Below are 12,095 nucleotides of genomic sequence, written 5' to 3'. Positions count from 1 at the left end.
GTCAGTGGGATCATGGTGCATTTTACATGCTGCAACCAAGAAGGTGCAGAAAAAAAATTGCATGGCATCTCATAAATAGGCGGCTCCCTCCTGATCTGCACCCTTGGCCAACTTTTTCATTTCACATCCTACTCATCATGAACTTCTTTTTGATCTGGTTTTTGGCCCTTTTCAGCGCCGTCTTTGCAGCGGACTCCTCCTCCTCCTCGTCATCATCATCCACTTCCTCGTCTTCGACACAGAGTCCCACCATGATCTGGGTCACAGGCACGGACGCCGACGGCAAGTTGGCCACCACCGAGAGCCCTTTCTCGCAATCACAATTTGTTGAAAACACCAGCACGACATCAGTGTCATCTGGAAGCGTTGGCATGGGCTCCATCTCTGGTGAGGTGGGCAAGGTTACCACGTATTCTCAGGTGACGATCACCGCTGGTGGATCATTTGCATATGGGTCTTTGCCCGGGCCTTTGCGCTCCAACATGCCATGGAAAACGGTGATTGCCGTGGGCACATTCGTTCTTGGTGTGGCCTTCATTTAAGGGTCCCACCATTCTTTAAGCATTTCATGGACAAGGCCAGAGGTCTTGCCCTAGCATTCGATTACATTTCATTTACGTTACGCAAATTACGTTCACATTCAGGGTTCTCTGACAGCCAAGGCGTGGCCCAGGCGTGGCCCAGGCGTGGCCCAGGCGTGGCATTAAGCCGGGTCTAAGCCTGGTGCTTAGGTGACAGCTGGCCGCGGCGGTTATAGGAAAAAGACATGAAGGTACAGAGTCCGGGAAGGAGAATGATTGTAGTCTAGGCCAGTTGCTGCGCTGGCCGATTTTGTCTTTATTGATTGCAGATATTTATTTTCACAAGACTTAGTCATCGAGATCAGATCATGTAGTGACCATTGCGATAAGCAATACAGAAAAAATAAAAAGACATGAGTCCCATGATAAAAATCTACAATAAAGGTAATCGCCTCCAACAATAGAAGTTCCAATCTTTGTGGCAAGTTCGGCGTTCTTCTTTCAAGGCCGGTTCGGGTGGTTCCATGGGTATTCTATGCAACTCGCACTGTGGCTCGAGAATGATAACACATTCAAACTACTCAAGTTACTCAACATGTCTGAAACAGAGCCTTTGCTAGGTACGCCCAAGAATGCATGGGGTCTGGTGCTGATCCCAAATGAGGGGGCTGTTGCCCGTGATCATGTATGTATAAATATCCCACAGGAAGTTGATGTATAGATAAGAGGGGATGATGTGAGCACGTAATGGGGGGGGGTTTTATTGAACAACGCCCGAGTCGACAGAAATGTCTAAATAAGCTAGTGGATCTGCTGGTACTGGCCTAGGTGATCTGATTTACAGATATTTTGATTTTCAGAATGCATGGGTGGTGCCTTGGCGGCTCGTTTAGGTATAAGCTTGAAGGAGGTGGTGGACCAGGACGTTCATGAGAATGCAACGCTGGTGGGAGCTGATGAGAAACATTTATTAGGAGTTGTGGAAGGTTAGATCGATGGACTAGCGGGATTTTGAAATTGACCGATTTCGGTGTTTCCGCCGTGCCACGGAGGGGCCCTTGTGGAGCCGTGGTGATACGGGGATTCACCACAACTGCTCATCCAGCTTCGGTATGTTGATTTTAGGAAGCTGCCTTTTATCCAATCGCTAATTGCTATGTTTCCGTTACCTTGAATCCAGTCTTCAGAATCATCGGTTTGGCTGCAAACGACTGTCAACTAAGCAGCTGCTGGCCATATCAAGCCACGCTCCACGAAGAGCCATTTCCATTTTTATTATCCATTTCACCACTCCTGACAATCCAATTGACCCCCTTTGGATCTCGTGTACCCATTATTACGCGATCATACGATTGAGACATGCCGAGGATCTCACTACACTGGTCTCTCGATGATGACTTTACAAAACCCCACAATTCCAACATCGATACTAACTACAGATGGCCAACGAACGAACTTTTCTTGCTTGGCTTCGAACCTCGCTATCCCTCACGACCATAGGCATCGGAGTGGTGCAACTATTCAAACTCCAGCTCAAAGGTGAGTATGAGGAGATGACCAAATTTGGCAAGCCCATTGGGGCTGGCTTCTTCTTTCTAGGCATCCTGTGCCTTTTATTTGGTTGCTACCGTTTCTTTAATGTTCAGGGATTGCTCTTGGAGCAGAAGTACCCCATTTCATACTTTTCCGTGCTGCTGTTGGTAGCGTCGGTATTTGTGTTAATTTTTGCAACCGTGGTTGTTGTATTTACTCAGTAGGCGCTGGCGCCAATACTAGGCATTGGATGCCATGGCTACAGCCAAGATTAGATCACCGTCGGTGCAGCTATTGTTCGCAACGCTGCCTTGTCTTGATAAAAAGAACAAATGACAATGCACATGTGTCACAGCAGATGTTCAGGACCAGGGGTATAGAGGTAATGGAGTTGGGCCGTGAATCTGCTTACACGCGTAAGTTAGACGAGTCGTGATTGCATTGATTGATTGAATGTGTTGTAGATACCACCTCAGCTGAGACTACCCCACAATCTCTAGTTTTTCTAAATATAGGAACAATGATGTTTTAAGCAAATACGGAATTTATAAATTCCTCCATTTATCCCTTACGACTTGGCCAATTTGGTGGTTCTTGCCCAACATCTTGGGTTGAGAGCGAGGGCGCAAGCCCTAGCTGTGCGCACGTGGTGCACATCACCGTTTAGCCCTCGCACGATTCTTGCCTCCGCACCACCTCAATATGGGAGAAAAAAATTATAGCTGATCTTTCATCTACCGTATAAACTTATAACTAAACAAAATGGTATGTTCAGAGAAGCCCCAAAACCATGAAACGACAAAGCGGCCACGGTCGTGATATTGCACCCATCCCAAATTCCAACTTCCATTAGATTATCCAAGTTTCATGAAACCTCGAACTCATTACTAACAGCCCAGGGTAAAGTCCACGGTTCCTTGGCTCGTGCCGGTAAGGTTAAGTCTCAGACTCCAAAGGTTGACAAGCAGGAGAAGCCAAAGCAGCCTAAGGGCAGAGCTTACACGAGATTGTTGTACACCAAGAGATTCATTAACGTCACCTTGGTCAACGGTAAGAGAAAGGCTAACTCTAACTCCGCCTAAGCCCTTTGCACGAACGCTCCGGCGATGTATATCTAATACACTACAAATTGATTTGTGAAGTATGCTATTAAATTAGTGGCTATTTATGCTATTTCCATTGCGGATGGATTTTGAAGCAGTAGACCCTTGAGCGGATTTCCGCTGTGGCCTCGTCCTCCTCGAACATTGGCTTCCAGTTTACACAAGCAATCTTCTCTGCTTTGAAGTCAAACTGTTCACAGGTTTCGAAGAACTCTAGGTCTTTCTCCAAGAGATGCGGTCTGTGAGGACTGAAGACCACGAGACCAACACCTGTAGATTTAAGAGAGAGTCTGCACGTTTTGAGTAGCTTCAAATGCTCTGTATGGTTAAAGACAAGATCCGAAAGAATGATCAAATCGAACTTATCCTCTTCCTTGACCTCTGTAGGCAAATCTCCTTCTTCCTTGTCGTCGTAGCAAAGGGCATTGACGTCATTGCCCCAAATGTATCCCTGAGCTTTGACAACCGTTCCGTCTGGAAACCCTTCACAGTGGTCTATATTATACTGGATGTGGCTCACCAAGTCTGGATCTGGGTAGTCTGTGCTGATCACTTTTGAAGCTCCGTTAACTCCACAAACAAGGGATGGAAGAGCACCAGCAGCGCCTAATTCCAACACCTTCTTGCCTTTAACTAGCTCGTCAGCATGTTCGTCGAGGTAGTTAGCTGTGTATTTGCCGGCATTCCAGAGCAAATGGCCCCATAATGGAGATTTTCCAACAAGCTTTAGCCTGATTGTTCCTTTGTCGTTGGGCCGCTCGTACTCGACAAAATGCGACTCGGGTGGAGGAGGTCTGAAATCCTCTGGTTCCTCGAAGAGACCAGCGTCAAGTTCCGTGTCTGACATTGAAGGACTGGAAGATGAGATGTAGATAGTGGAGATGGAGGGATGTCTCACGATGCCACACCAGTACCCCAGCCTTGCCCCAAATAACGTCTTGAATTTAATTCAGATGGAAGAGACGGAAAAGAGAAACTGATTTTGATCATGGCAATATTTTTCATACATCAGTTACATTGTCTGGCCCATCGGGGTGTCAGATGTCTCTGCGATGTAGTTTCGCAGCCATTATGCTGAAGCAGTAAGATGGACCACCACCAACGAAACCAAATTGTCACCAATAATATAGCAAATCTGAAAGCTTGCCTTTTATCCTAATAAGCAAGTCAATTACAAAATACTTTCAGTTAGTTTTGATAGAGGATGTACGGGTGCAGCATATATGGTGATGCTCTGCGCTATATTCCACAGTATGTCTAGGTACACTTGGGATAGAATCCCACAGGCATTGTCCCACACCTTACATGTGTACCAGGCAGCTTTCCAAAGACAGATACCCTATCAGGATGGCCTAATACGTGAATTTTTCAGGCGTTCAGCTGACGGATACGAATATTTCCATAAGTCCAAGCTACAGCATCATAGCATGAACAAGAAGCACTTCGAGCCCATGGTGGCCGAGGTTCTAGAGCCAATTACGAGAAATGCTCTTAAGCCCGAAGGCATCGAGGCCCTTACTGTCGACGACATTATGGCCAAGGCGGGCTTCGATATGAAACCCACTGAGGCTCTCATCAGCGATAAGAGAACTCACACCAGAAACACAAGTGACTTTCAGGCCCACATTATATCCTCATTTGCAGCTGCCTGCTCACCATTCCAGAGCTTGCCGAAGGCTAGAGGCTCCACAAAATCATTTCATTGGTACAGAAAGCTCCTCAATTCCACCCCAATAATCATATTCCTACGCCAGAAGCAAAGGCTACTAGCAGATGCGACGCTTCTGCAAATCAATCTTCCGTTGGAGGATCTCCGAGAACAAATAGAAGCAGCAGCATCGAAATATCGTCGTTCTGACTCTCCGAGTCAAAGGATACGAAACTACCATTTGACTGACATGGTGACAACCGATTTGTTCCGCCTTGCCTCTCTAGCCCTGAACGAAAGCAACGTAACAGACTGGCACGATGTTAATCTCTGGGAATCGCTACAGAACCCAGATCCACTCAGCGACAAGCTTATGGAGATGCAAAGACCACAGATCGTGAAGAACAAAGCAGCAGTCCCCTTAACGGATAACATCGAAGGAGAGTATCCGTTCAAAGATTTACAGAAGAAAATCCTCACTCAGGACGGGCTCCACCTAGATGGATATCCATACGATGTGCATTACTCAGATATGTACATCCTTACAATCGAGGAACCTGTTATTCAGGACAGCCACGGGCCCCTCCTTGATGTTCTAGAGCTGAACAATGAGATCGAAGTTGTGGCTGCCCGTATGAACCTCAATTTCCCAGACGTCAATGGACTTCTTTCCAAGGCAGTACCACAGCGCATTCGCAGCCAAAGCATGAACTACAACGACTTGCTCAAATTGGCCCAGAACAACGAGAAGCCGTCCAATAGTGACTTCCTTGAACGTTTAGGACACCTTGGCCTTGTCTCCGTCGAAAAGGGTATCGCTAAAAACACCATCTCTATCATGGGAGCCTGAACGGCCTGCACGTAACGCAGGGTCTAAAGCGCATCTGGGGTGCCGTTCAAGAGAACATCAACCATGACCTTAAGAGCTGTTGGCACTCGAGGCTGGAGACCTTACCAGCTTTTCTTGGTGGTTGCCAGTATATTGTTGTTTTACACCTGGCGCAATAAACAGAATAACGATGCAATTACAAGGGAGAGATTATACAACAGCTCGATTCTTGCGGAGGATGAACCAAATGTACCTGATGATTCGCTTGTTCAGAGTTCCGAAGCCAACAAAGGTAAATGGACCGATGAGATCACGCCGGGTTTCCTTGCTGAATTGGACAAGAAGACAGAAAAATGTGTGAACTACGTTGATTACTCCAAGAAAGCTCACGCACCTTACTCTAAGGGCAAATACAGATATCCTTTCATGAGGCCGCCATTGAAGTGTCGGACATTTGCCTCTGATGCGGTTGAAAAACTCATTGTGGATTTGAAGCTGAAGATCAAGAATCCTGACCTTGCTAGGTTAGTCGAGAACTGCTTCCCCAATACTTTGGATACCACCATCTTGTGGCACAAAGATGGGTCCTCAAGTTCAAGCAAGATCTCCCTGTATCCAGAGACTTTTGTTGTCACTGGTGATATCCATGCTGAGTGGTTGAGAGACTCGGCTCGCCAATTGTCTGTATACCAACCTTTGGTGAAGTACGACGAGAAGTTGAAGCAATTGATCAAGGGAGCCATCTACACTCAGGAGCAGTACATTATGAACTCTCCCTACTGCAATGCTTTTCATCCTCCACCTAATTCGAATGTCAAAAAGGGAAACACCGCCAAAGATAATGTCTACCCAAGACCGGACTGGAACCAAGTCTTCGAGTGCAAGTATGAAATTGACTCCTTGGCATCGTTTCTTACGCTTACAAATGAGTACCTCGACAACACGGGTGACCTTTCGATCATCACCAACCGCTGGATCAAGGCCTTTGAGAAAATTCTTGTGGTTTTGAAGAGAGAGTCGCAACCATCTTTCGACCCGGAGACAGGTGACGCCTTGCAGTTCTTCTACTCGTTTAAGAGAGATACTAACATTGGCTCCGAGACGCTCCCTCTAGATGGTGTTGGAAACCCTGTCAACTTTGACACGGGATTGATTCGCTCCGCATTTAGGCCATCCGACGATAGCACTATACTACAATTCTTCGTTCCAGGAAACGTTCACATGTTGACAGAATTGAAGCGAATTCGCAGGTACCTTTTCGATAATGATTTGAAATTCGATTTTGACTTGAGTGTTCACAAGGAACACACTGATGCCTTTATCAAGGGCATCGGGAAGGGTCTTGAAGAACATGCTATCGTTGATCATCCCAAGTGGGGAAAGGTCTACGCATTTGAGACTGATGGCTATGGCAGTAGTGTATTCATGGATGATGCCAACATTCCATCTTTGCTTTCTTTCCCAGACATGGGCTACCTCGATGTCAATGACGAAACATACCAAAGAACAAGAAAGATGATTCTCTCGAAATCAGGAAATCCATATTATTTGACTGGCCGTCATTTCGAAGGTATCGGTGGTCCTCACATTGGCATTGAAAATGCTTGGCCAATGTCTCTCTTGATGAGAATTAGAACTACAGACGACGACAATGAGATTCTTGAGAGCTTGAACTATGTTATGAGTACAACTGCTGGTTTGGGTTTGATGCACGAGAGTGTTAAGGTGAACTCTATGAAGGGATTGTCATACACCAGGCCTTGGTTTGCTTGGTGTAATTCTGAATTCGGCAAGACGATCTTGCACTTGGCAAAGCATAAACCACACTTGATTTTCAAGGATGAGTTTGCCTCTACACCCTACAACCTTGACGCCCTATTTGCGTGATACATGATATACTTAATTCTCTATAAGAGTTGAAATGACTAAAATACATGATAGACTTACTGCCTAATGTAGTTGGCGATGCTTTCTGCGGTTTTGGAAGATGCGTCCTTGGCAGTGTCCTCAAACGCAGCCTGGTATCTTGCCTGCAATTCGGCCTCGGATTTCTCGCTAACCTCTGCATTTCTATCCTCTGGGAAGGTATATTGCCTTTCAGCCTCGTCCTCAGAATCTCTGTCAACCTCTCCATTGTTGTCATCTTCATCCTCGAGGTCTGAGAGAACTTCGGAATCCTTGGCGCCTTCACCCTTCTTGATATCCATGTCCTTCATTAGTTTGTCCAAAGACTCGGTCTTTCTCTGTTTCTCTTTTTCCTCCTTCTCTTTCAAGATTCTGTCTCTCTCGGCTTCATAAAACTCATGATATTCATCCACTTTTTTGTCCACGGCATCCATGAAACCATCGAAGCCCTCTCCAGTGAATGCACTACAGGGCACGACGTCCAACTGGGAGTAAAACTCTTCCAACATGAGCGACATGGAGTTGACCAAACTGCTCATGTACCCTGACGACGAACCATCTTCGCCATTCATGTCTTTATTGTTCATCATGGCCATCTGGAAGGCCTCAAAATCTTGCATCCATTCGACAGCAAAGTCGGCCTTTTTGACATCCGTCTTGTTGAAAACAACAATCATGGGCAACTTTGTCTTGTAAAGAATGGAGCATGCGTACAACATATTGGACATGAAAGTGGTGGGCGATGTGTTTCTTGGGGTATCGACAATATAGGCAATGACAGTTGGGAAAGTAGATGCAAAAGACTCCGTGATGATAGCGCCAGAGGCAGACCAAACAAAACACTCAATTTGACCTGGAGTATCGACGATGACGTTTTTAATCTTATCTCCCTTAGAGTCAACGAGCTTGATCACCTGGTCAACTTTGGTGGAGAACAAGTTAAGGGATGTGACAATTGCACCATTGGGACCCAACCCATACTCTTGCATGACCTTCTTGTAATTGACAGAATCACGAATGTCAATATTGGGGCTATAAGGGGTCTTGAGGACGGCAGGATCTAGATTAAGAACGTATGGTGGATTCTTCTTCTGATGAAGGTGTGCATTAAGTCTCTGCATGAAGGTCGTCTTTCCAGAACCTGCCATACCAATGCAGATGATGGTGGCGGGCTTGTTTTCTGTCGTCAGCATGTTCAGGTTGAATTTGGTAAACGGGGAGTAGGTTGCGATGGGATGTATTTCTAAGATTCGATAGATGTGCGAGTAAAGTGGCACCCGTACACCCATACATTAGCCCCAGATTCCACACCCAGATTCAGATTCCAAGAAATCCTGAAGAAAGAATGTTAGGGAACTTTAGAAATTGTCACCTAGTAGTTGTTCAAAACCCTAGCAGCAATGCCGTCGTAGACCGATTCATGCAGCAAAATCTGAATGCTTTCGCCCTCAGCCTTGAATACCTGCTCCGGTTTTGGGCCACCGGGAGCTCCCAAATTAGGCATCATCTGCTGGTTCTGCTGTTGGTTGACTAAAGCCTGAGCCGACTGAGGGTCATTCATGAGAATCGAGTAGACGGGCTTGAGACCAAGCAAGTTCACGAAGTACCATGAGATAGCAGACACGTAACGAACACTCAAGTCTGGAGTGTTGACGCCGCTTTGCAACATGCTTTTAAAGCCCTCTGTGAGTGAAAAGGGGAGTTTCATCACCACGGAGCCCGCGAAGAAGAAGTTCACCCACGCCATGATCAACGTTTGAGGGATAAAGTTCATCATGTTACCCTTAGCCATGTTCATCAAGGCGTCGTTGAAAGAGCCGTCGGCCAAAGGGTTTTTGATATCTTCTATGTCATCTTTCTTTGCGAGGAACTCGTCGCTCTTGAGCTTCTCCAAGTAGTAGGCTTTTCTTGTTTTGAACTCTTCGGCATTCAACACCGCGTAGTTCTGTCTGAAGGCAGCAGCTCTTTTCAAAAAAGATCTGGCGTTAGTATTTACAGATTGAGATTAATTGGAATCAACATACTTTTCTCTTGCATTCTTCACAGGTTCAATTTTGGGTTTGGAGGTAAGAAGGTAGGTCACATTAGCTCTCAACAACCCCACGAGCACCATGGCAACCGTGATGGGGAGCAACATCCAGTACTTAAGCTGGGGATCAAGTAAAAGGTCGTCGATCATTTGTGTGTGGGTTTTCGGTGTTCTGAGAATAAGGTAGTATCAGAAATCTGTAGCCTCAAGCGTAGGTGGATTGTGCAGGCGACACCAAGTAGTGGAAGAACGTTTTTGAAAAATTCCTGAAGAAACAAAAAAGAAGGATATGAATAGGTCAACATTTGATTCGTATTTTCTTCAATCGTGATTTATTAGACTTCGACAGTTATTGGAACCATCGATTTTTCTCCAGGTCCTCACTCAAAGTTCAAATTTCAGTTGTTAGACCAGGATATGAAGGTATTTTCAAGTCCGGTGAATACATGTGTCATCCCTAGATTAAACCTTTTGTCTTTGGTGACCAAGAAGCTCCTCTATAGGTAATTTTCACAAGGCGCTTTCCTACCCTACCTCTCAAAGCAGTATATCAACGATGAATTTTCATGTTTCCAACCCAAATTAACCCTCGACGTAAAGCTCTTCTCTCTTTAATTCTTCTAGCCTCAGAAATTCTAGCCTTCGAGTTTGAATGAAAAATCTAGAAGGAAAAGAAGCAATATCTCCCTCAATTTTGGCCCAAAATGGCTCAAATTTTGTATGTGTAATGCTCCAGATTACTTAAAAGTATTAAAATGATCAAATATTATCAAATTGATAGCTCTTATATTCTAGGGTATATAGTATACCAGCGCTACTTTACCACCACTAGCAAGCGCAGTGGCGCAGTGGAAGCGCGCAGGGCTCATAACCCTGATGTCCCAGGATCGAAACCTGGCTGCGCTAGTTTTTTTTCCTCCCAGTTCACCATATTATTGGAATCTCGTTAGATACATATTTTTTTTCTTTTTATATCCAACTACAAGCAATCAAACGACCGCAAGTCATTTTTGTATCATGTTGGCATCACGTGCTGAAATCTAGTGGCACTCATCGGTGTGAGCGCATTACATCAAGCCTACACAACCAAGATGGGGTGGTTTGGAGGCTCGCCTTCAAGGGTTTCTGCTGTTAGCGAAGTACCTGAAAAGAAAGAACAAACGTTCCTTGAGGACTTACCTCCAAAGTTTGAGGATAACGAGACAAAGCGTCCAGATGAGGCTACCTACCTAGCGGCCATCAACAAGATCAGTCTTAGTGACTTCACCATAGATAACTATGTCACAATGCCATGTTTCAGGGAAGCCATGCTCACAGGTTTCTCTGCTATGGGTGTTTTGGGTGTGGTGACACTCTTGATTCATAAGAGTCCTGGCAGATCAGTGAACATTGGAATTGGAGGCTTTTTCCTTGGATCTGTGATTGGATTTGAGCAATGTCGCTCGATACGAAGAAGATCTTTCCAGAATGTTGAGAAGGCTAAGCAGGCCAACCAGGTTAGGATGCAGAATAAGATTGATGACAGACAAGAGAATGACGATGCCTTGGAGAAGTTCAACGAGACTCAGCGGAAGTGAGAGGTTTGCGAAAGCTGAAAAAGAATTTCATTTCCTCAACTCTTGCTTAGGTTTTCATGAAAGATTGCATCAGACGTTTGGAGCTACCAAAGAGGGATGGCTTCTGGCATTTGTACATAGACAGTTAAGAGAAGTCGACCCTTGATGACGCTGAATACATAACGCGAAAAGAGAAAAGTGTGATTTCCAGGAAGTGCCATACGTGGATTCGACAAACGGCCATAGTAGAATGCATCATTGGTAGCATAGCTGTCGATCTGAACTCTCCCAAAAGCCTCACATAAGAAACGTTGCAATGTTTCCTTTTTTCTCCTCTCTCGGTGGTCCGACTCCATCGTCGACATCATAATATAGTAGCTCCGGAGTCATGGCCACCATTCCGTTGAAAGTATTCCTTTTACCTGACATGCTACAAAGAATTTAAAAGCACAAGCAGAGCTTGATTCTTCAAAAGTGGAGTAATTTAATTCCAACCCTAACACTTTTTTCCGTTGGAAAATGGTTGCAAACAGGCTGCCCCACTATGTCCGAGGCCTGCCTCGAAGCAGTCCATGTGCGTCACCTATCAGTCATAACGGTACCCCACAAAGCCACCAATAACAGAAGCAATTAAATACTAAATACAAAAATGGGTGGGTTTAATCAATACCTTCTTGCTGAATTAGTTCAAAAAAAAATCGACCTTCTTTCCATCGAACCAGTATGCCTTGTCACCACATGCTCCCCCACAAACTTTCGCAGCCATGATGAATCACAGACCATCCACCGAATCAACACAAAAACGACTCTTCAATAAATCTGGATTCGAAAACGAATCTGTTACCAGCTCAGATTCACAGGCCTTCTGTATTTATTTAAATAATCGCTAGTCCTTATCTCCTCCTCATACCCTTGTCCTCCACCGTCTCAACCTCGGTCCTGCACTGCGTGTGAAAGACTTCCCCAGTTTT

General features: G+C 45.4%; 8 protein-coding genes and 1 non-coding gene across 9 annotated transcripts; 6 read left to right on the top strand and 3 right to left on the bottom strand. All coding sequences in view use genetic code 12, as the record gives it.

Annotated features, from left to right (window-relative positions):
- Positions 1-137: 137 nt before the first annotated feature.
- Positions 138-542, top strand: KRE1 (Kre1p; the record flags this gene model as incomplete). Its single annotated transcript, XM_025482660.1, has 1 exon — positions 138-542. One exon carries the CDS (start codon positions 138-140, stop codon positions 540-542), a length of 405 nt encoding a protein of 134 aa, XP_025337278.1.
- Positions 543-1,116: 574 nt separating this feature from the next.
- Positions 1,117-3,136, top strand: RPS30 (40S ribosomal eS30 domain-containing protein; the record flags this gene model as incomplete). Its single annotated transcript, XM_025482659.1, has 2 exons — positions 1,117-1,206; positions 2,918-3,136. The coding sequence occupies 2 exons, from the start codon at positions 1,117-1,119 to the stop codon at positions 3,134-3,136; spliced, it is 309 nt and encodes a 102-aa protein (XP_025337277.1).
- An 88-nt stretch (positions 3,137-3,224) lies between these two features.
- Positions 3,225-4,004, bottom strand: CXQ87_004210 (S-adenosylmethionine-dependent methyltransferase; the record flags this gene model as incomplete). The annotated part of the gene is made up of 1 exon (XM_025482658.1): positions 3,225-4,004. The coding sequence occupies one exon, from the start codon at positions 4,002-4,004 to the stop codon at positions 3,225-3,227; it is 780 nt and encodes a 259-aa protein (XP_025337276.1).
- A 406-nt stretch (positions 4,005-4,410) lies between these two features.
- Positions 4,411-5,655, top strand: CXQ87_004209 (uncharacterized protein; the record flags this gene model as incomplete). Its single annotated transcript, XM_025482657.1, has 1 exon — positions 4,411-5,655. One exon carries the CDS (start codon positions 4,411-4,413, stop codon positions 5,653-5,655), a length of 1,245 nt encoding a protein of 414 aa, XP_025337275.1.
- A 63-nt stretch (positions 5,656-5,718) lies between these two features.
- CXQ87_004208 (uncharacterized protein) lies at positions 5,719-7,521 on the top strand (the record flags this gene model as incomplete). The annotated part of the gene is made up of 1 exon (XM_025482656.1): positions 5,719-7,521. The coding sequence occupies one exon, from the start codon at positions 5,719-5,721 to the stop codon at positions 7,519-7,521; it is 1,803 nt and encodes a 600-aa protein (XP_025337274.1).
- Positions 7,522-7,577: 56 nt separating this feature from the next.
- Positions 7,578-8,732, bottom strand: CXQ87_004207 (GTPase; the record flags this gene model as incomplete). The annotated part of the gene is made up of 1 exon (XM_025482655.1): positions 7,578-8,732. One exon carries the CDS (start codon positions 8,730-8,732, stop codon positions 7,578-7,580), a length of 1,155 nt encoding a protein of 384 aa, XP_025337273.1.
- Positions 8,733-8,911: 179 nt separating this feature from the next.
- CXQ87_004206 (uncharacterized protein) lies at positions 8,912-9,718 on the bottom strand (the record flags this gene model as incomplete). The annotated part of the gene is made up of 2 exons (XM_025482654.1): positions 8,912-9,518; positions 9,564-9,718. 2 exons carry the CDS (start codon positions 9,716-9,718, stop codon positions 8,912-8,914), a joined length of 762 nt encoding a protein of 253 aa, XP_025337272.1.
- Positions 9,719-10,402: 684 nt separating this feature from the next.
- On the top strand, positions 10,403-10,474 carry CXQ87_004205. The gene has a single exon. It is a non-coding gene; the product is annotated as a tRNA-Met (tRNA).
- A 185-nt stretch (positions 10,475-10,659) lies between these two features.
- Positions 10,660-11,145, top strand: CXQ87_004204 (uncharacterized protein; the record flags this gene model as incomplete). Its single annotated transcript, XM_025482653.1, has 1 exon — positions 10,660-11,145. The coding sequence occupies one exon, from the start codon at positions 10,660-10,662 to the stop codon at positions 11,143-11,145; it is 486 nt and encodes a 161-aa protein (XP_025337271.1).
- Between the last annotated feature and the right edge of the window lie 950 nt (positions 11,146-12,095).

This window comes from Candidozyma duobushaemuli (assembly GCF_002926085.2).
Source record: "Candidozyma duobushaemuli strain B09383 chromosome Unknown D_B09383, whole genome shotgun sequence".
NCBI classification, from domain to species: Eukaryota; Fungi; Ascomycota; class Pichiomycetes; order Serinales; family Metschnikowiaceae; genus Candidozyma; species Candidozyma duobushaemuli.
Note: the sequence above shows the minus strand (reverse complement) of the source record. Positions and strands in the feature narration are given on the sequence as shown.